This window comes from Aegilops tauschii, chromosome 4, assembly GCF_002575655.3.
Source record: "Aegilops tauschii subsp. strangulata cultivar AL8/78 chromosome 4, Aet v6.0, whole genome shotgun sequence".
Taxonomy (NCBI): domain Eukaryota; kingdom Viridiplantae; phylum Streptophyta; class Magnoliopsida; order Poales; family Poaceae; genus Aegilops; species Aegilops tauschii.
The window spans coordinates 18,976,806-18,983,185 of record NC_053038.3 but is presented as its reverse complement, the minus strand read 5'-3'; the positions used below and the strand labels follow the sequence as shown (position 1 = coordinate 18,983,185).

Here is a 6,380-nt window from a genome sequence, read left to right as displayed (position 1 = left end):
TTTGGTTTCCAGAGTTCGGAGCAAGAGATTGGATAAAAGTAGAATACCTTACGAGCGATTAGATACACACCCTTAAGTAGCTCAATTAACGAATTAAGTGCCAATGAATTGAAATAGCATGTAAATCAATATATGTGTTCCAACACTAACATTCCAAGACAAAGGAGCAAGTATAATGATGTAGGGACAACTGTTATTTTAGTCATTGTTGATGCACACTGTTATCATGGGTTGTGTCATTTTGGTGCTAGTACTAGTGCCATACCTTATACTCCTAGAAACTTCTAAAGAAATTGCTCCCTTAAAGTTGGAAAGAACTGATGTGGCCATTAAACTAGTAGATAGATTGTATATTGAACATATGGGAATTGTTAGGTATATAGATGTTCTTTGAAGTAGGACTAAGGGCGTGTTCTGTAGCTCTCTAGCTCCTCGCTCCTTCAGTCCACTTTTGGAGTTGGGCTGAACGCTCCAACTCCAGGAGTTTAATGCGAGAAGCTGGCAAGGAGCGTAGTGCCAAAAAGGAGGATTTGCGGAGCTGGGTTTTCCAAGCTCCTGTTTCTCTGAGAAGCCGGCGGAGTTGACAAAATTTACAGGAAATTGCCAGCGTCAAGTGAGATAACCCGTACTGGTTTGAGCGTTCTATTCCTCTCCTCCCCTCGACTCGAACCGCCCCCTCGCTAAACAACGATCATGCCTCTGGCCCAACCCAACTTTTCCACACCGCTTGGAATAGCAGCCTGCTCAGGACGGGCCAGATAGGGGGTGATATATGGGCCTCCCTCGTGCGAGAGAGAAGCCGTGTCTCCAAATAGTTCGTTCGCTCCGAGATCGCTTGTGCGAAGCCGGCAAAGGATTCCTGGTGTAGGAGTTGAGGATTTTTCGGCCATGGAGGGCTCCCAAACACGCCTTAAGTACCCCATTTATTTTTAGTACTTGGAACCCCATAAGATAACTTATGTTATAGTTTTTGGTAGACCTTTATTTACACTGTAGGTATTGTGGTTGATGGCCTTAGAGAAAGAAATTCATTAAATTTGGTAAAGATCAAGATGATTTTAGTTTCTCTAAATTTCCCAATCAAATTGATTCTAAAGAACATTCTCAACAATATGAGATAAAATTGATCCACTAGAGCACTATTCATTGGATCAAGACGGAGCTCCATTTTGAGGAGAGAAGGGAAATAGATGATGCCTTTTCATATCAACCAACATTGGTGAAAGTTAATATTCCACCCAGTCCTTTGCTAGAGCCACGCCTTCTTCCAAGAAGATCTTGTTTTTGAATTAATACTCTGCTGACACTTGGAGATATGCCTATATGGATGGAATAAATATGTTATTATCAACAACAACCTTTCAGCACATGAATAAGAACAATTATTAGATGTTGTTGAGAGATCATCGTGCAACAACTCGTTATACTTTGGATGATATTAAAGGTATTAGCCCTGCCTTATGCACTCCTAAAATTTGTACGGAGACATATGCAAAGACTATCATTGATCATCAATGTCGTCTTAATCTAGAAATGAAGGAATTAGTCATTTAAACTCTTTGAAGCTAGAATTATTTATCCTTTTTATGATAGTAGATGGGCTTCCCCTATTCATTGTGTCCCTAAGAACGAAGGTTTACCTATTGTACATAATGAAAACAATGAACTTATCTCACAAAAAAAATGTGACATTATATAAGATGTACATTGAATATACAAAATTAAATAAATTCACTAGGAAAGATCATTGTCCTCAGTCATTTGATAAAATACTATAAAGATAATCTAAGCATTCACATTTTTTGTATCCAAATAACCGTGTTTTTTGAAGTTAAAGCGAAAAGCATTTTTACTTGTGCATTGAATATAGAAAATTAAATAAAGTCACTAGAAAATGTCATTATCATTTTATTGACCAAATACTAGAAAGATAATCTAAGAATTCACAATTTTGTGATATAAATAATCGTGTTTCCTGAAGGAGGAAACCACTTTCACTTGTCCTTTTGGAACTTCTGCTTAAAGACCTATGCATTTTGACTTATGCAGTGCACCTACTACCTTTCAGAGATATATGCCGACTTTTATTGCAGATTTTTGTGAAAAAAATTATGAATGGTTTTCCTATGTATGGAACCTCATTTGGTAATTTCTTATACAATCATAATAAAGTTTTGCAGCTATGTGAGGATACAGACCATGTCTTAAACTCAAAGAAGTGTCACTTCTCGTGGTAAATGAAGTATTGTTCTTGGACATATAATTTCTTCTAGAGAATAGAAGTTGATAGAGACAAAGCAGTGTGTATTGAGAAAATGACAAATCCCGCAAACATAAAAAGATATACAAAGCTTCTTGGTCATGCTCGTCTCTATAGAAAATTTAATAAAGATTTTTCAAACTAATCTAGACCTCTTACAAACCTTTTGCAAAAGACCAACCAAATATGTGTTATATGTGACACAAATTATATTGTTGAATTTGTAATCGAAAGAGTTTTTTAACTGTGTAATTGTAGGCCCCAAAAATATATTTATTTGGTTGAATTTGTGGTCAAATTAAGTCAAATTTTGTGATGTGTGCATGCTTATTCATTGGAATGGTGGGAGTAGTTGTATAGAAGCGTTTGAAACTTTGAAGAAAGCTTTAATAATTGCTCACATATTCAAGCACCTGACTGAAATTTACAATTTAAAATTATGTGGGATGCAAGTGATTATTTGTTGGGGTTGTTCTTGCCCAATTTTATTTTTTTAAATAAATGTTATTTGTTGTGCTAGTAAGACCTTCTACAATGTTAAAAAAAATGCAACAACTAAAAAGGAATTTCGACCGGTTATCATTGCTTACAACAAATGTAGATCTTAAATTGTTCGGTATAAAGTAATTGTTCACACAAATCATGTTGCTATTAAATATCTCATGGATAAGAAAGATGTTAATCCTAGAATTACTAAATATGTCCATCCATGAGTAGAAATCATTCTTCCTTCTTCTTAAAACACATTCAACTAGAATTCCGTGTGTGTTTTGCTGATATCGTGCATTTAGGGATAGACAGAATGTGCAATCCATATTCTTTTGGTTTTGTTCCATAGTAAAAAAATTCAACTTAGGAATGTAATACTATGATCAAATGGTGAGAATGTAACTGTATTTTTCTTTTCAGAAGAACAAGTGTGCCACCTAGTTTCAAGATAAGTTTGGCCATGTGAATAAAAGGAACACGGGATGAAGATCCATTCAACCTCTAGTTGATCGCCTGCTTAAAATAGTTAGCAGGCGATAGTACTGGTGGTCCCTAATGTTACCTTAGGTTGAATCTCCAGTATGTGTGTATATATGTCACGTTTCAGAGAGAAACCAGTGTTGGAATGAAAACATTTTTGTTGATGAGATATGTACAGAGATGATTTTCATGATGCAAGTACGAATGTAGAATGCAAGGCTCAATTAGAGTCCCTGTTGTTTCGTTTGTTAGGTTTAGTCCCTTCACTCAAAACCACGTTATGCAATAATTTAATCAAATTAAATTAAATCTTATAAAAAAACACAGCTAAATCAAAACTTTTCTTTATCATATCCTACCCCTACCTAAATCAAATCAAATCCTACCAAAACCTCAACTAAATCAAAGCTTTTTGCATTTCCCTACCCGTACTCAAATCGTATCAAATCTTACCAAAATCTAAGATATGATGGGTGTAAGAGCATCTATAACCAGACCCCATATTTTTTCCTATAGTGGACAGCCCAGACATGGGTTAGAAGAAAAAAAATCACTCAACTGGACCCCTCAAATTGTCCTCATATATCCAAGTTTTCCGTGAACCCTTCCTGTCTTTTTTTTTCTTTCTCTCTTTTTATCTTCATCAATCATGTGCATGTGACTCGACATGGAAAAAAGTAAGGGACTGCATGCACAAACAAATGAGGGCTCGGAGCGGACACGTCCGGGGATGTATCGGGGATCAAATTAGTTTAGTCCGGTTGTAGATGGTCTAAGGTATATGTCGGACACGATTAATATTGAATTAGAATATGTATATTAGTAGCTACTTTTATAGCAGGCAAGTTAAGCAACGTGTGTCTGGTGCATAAATAGGCGCCGAGGGGACCTCACAAGGGCGCCGTCCTCCATAGCAGCACAGCACACCCACCCTCATCTTTAGCTCTGCCGAAGCACAAGCACCCACCCTCATCTTGGTCTCTCTATCCGTTCGCCTCCCCCGTCCCTCCCTTCACCGTCCGACACACATGGAGGCGAACCAAGAGAAGGCTCCGGAGACTGCCACCGGCGGCGACGCCCCGAGGCCGGTGCGAGCGGTGTGCGTCTTCTGCGGCAGCAGGCCTGGCAACCGGCCGTCCTTCAGCGCCGCCGCCCTCGACCTCGGGAAGCAACTGGTGAGCCAGTACTTAATTAGAGACACCAGCCAAAGTAGCTAGCTAGCTCGCCGTCAAGCTCTGCCCATGTGGTGCATGTCTCGCTGACTTGGTTCTGGACGGCGCACGTACGTACGCGTCCTTTGCAGGTGGAGAGGCAGCTCGATCTCGTCTACGGCGGCGGCAGCGGCGGCCTGATGGGCCTCGTGTCCAAGGCCGTCCACGACGGCGGCCGCCACGTCCTCGGGTAAAGTCCTACACGCACTACGCATCTGCTGCTCCTGCAGTGCCTCTCACTTTCTGAGATAGCTTCCATGGAGCTATAGCTTGCAGTTTTACCATAAATAATCGTCTGGCTGCTTGCTCCTGTGTGCAGGGTCATCCCTAGTGCTCTCCTGCCGGAAGAGGTAGTGCATGCGCGAATTTCTTCTGCCACCTACACACATGCATGTCATGTCCTCCCTGCATGATAAACGAAATGTATTGCATGTGCTTATTTTTACTGCTATATATGAAACGTGCTTTTGAATGTCTACTACGTGCGTACGAGCATTTCCTAGGTGTCAGGGGAGACGTTGGGAGAGGTGAAAGTGGTCAGGGACATGCATGAGCGCAAGTCAGAAATGGCAAAACACTCGGACGCCTTCATCGCACTGCCAGGTCACAGACTGCCACTCATCTTAGCCACTATGTACTACTCGTGTGTGTGTGTGTGTGTGTGTGTGTGTGTGTGTGTGTGTGTGTGTGTGTGTGTGTGTGTGTGTGTGTGTGTGTGTGTTTCTTGGAAAATGTTGCTAATGTGTGACGTTTAAGGTCGACATGACATGATAATAACAAATCAAGAAGCTTAGAAAACGGGTTAAGTTCTTGCGTTGCGGCTCATTTCTTGTGTAACATACGTACGTGCAGGCGGATATGGGACGATCGAAGAGCTGCTGGAGATCATAACGTGGGCGCAGCTGGGGATCCATAACAAACCTGTAAGCTTGTCGTATTTAACTGCCATTCTGCATTATTCGTACATTAATGTATGTGCCGGGGCCAGTGATTGGTTAGCCAGATACTAGTAGTTGTGTGTACATATATGCACTACGTAGGCCCTCGTGCCTGCCCTAATCCTCACGCCGTTCCTAGCTAGCGAAAGCGAAAGCGAAAACGATGTGTAACTATAATTTGGCAACTTACGTACGGTTGGTGATGTCTCGTTGCATTAGGTGGGGCTGCTCAACGTGGACGGCTACTACAACAGCCTGCTTTCGCTGTTCGACAAGGGCGTCGAGGAGGGCTTCATCGACGACGCGGCGCGCAACATCTTCGTCCTCGCCGACAACGCCGCCGACCTGCTCACCAAGCTCACGGCCGCGGCGGTGGCGGCCCACGTTGACGACGGCGGCGACGACCGCAACGGCACGGCGGCCGCCGGCGTCAAGAGGAAAAGAGGCTAGCTGACTAGCTAGCAGCTGGTCCCTGCCCGTCGTCGTGTAGCTTCGTCTTCGTCAAGCTTACAATGTTCTACTATCTATTAGCTCTGAAATAATCTTCTTCAGGCATGTAATATCGAGCGTTCCCTAACCCTAATATTCCGTGGCTAGCACAAAGTATGCATGCTTCAATGCTCCGTAATTAAGCACAAGTGTACAAGTGTACGGGTGCTGGAGTTGTACCTTGCAACGCAGCAGTCGTACCATCGCGTTGTACTCTTCCCACCTAATATTTTATGTTTTCTGGCTACGATATTAATGTGCACAGTCATGTCAGCAGCACACAGCGCACTCGTTCGTATCAGGTACGCCTAGTACAGCTTGCCGTGCATCTCGTAAAATGAAAGTAAAAGATAGGCGCGAACCATATATACCCTCTCACTTGGACCCACAGGCTTGAGCATCTACAACTATGATTTCCTCGTCTGGGGCCCTATACGTCCGGGGCAGTGACCATATGCCCGCACCCAAATTCATACTCCCTCTGTCCGTAAATACTTGTCATCAAAATAATTA

The 6,380-nt window shown here is 42.1% G+C and overlaps 1 protein-coding gene across 1 annotated transcript; it reads left to right on the top strand.

Moving 5' to 3' along the window:
• Positions 1-4,132: 4,132 nt before the first annotated feature.
• On the top strand, positions 4,133-6,117 carry LOC109742617 (probable cytokinin riboside 5'-monophosphate phosphoribohydrolase LOG4). The gene is made up of 6 exons (XM_020301718.3): positions 4,133-4,404; positions 4,533-4,630; positions 4,760-4,790; positions 4,944-5,043; positions 5,293-5,363; positions 5,598-6,117. Exons 1-6 carry the CDS (start codon positions 4,258-4,260, stop codon positions 5,826-5,828), a joined length of 678 nt encoding a protein of 225 aa, XP_020157307.1. The 5' UTR covers positions 4,133-4,257; the 3' UTR covers positions 5,829-6,117.
• The last annotated feature ends 263 nt before the right edge of the window (positions 6,118-6,380 follow it).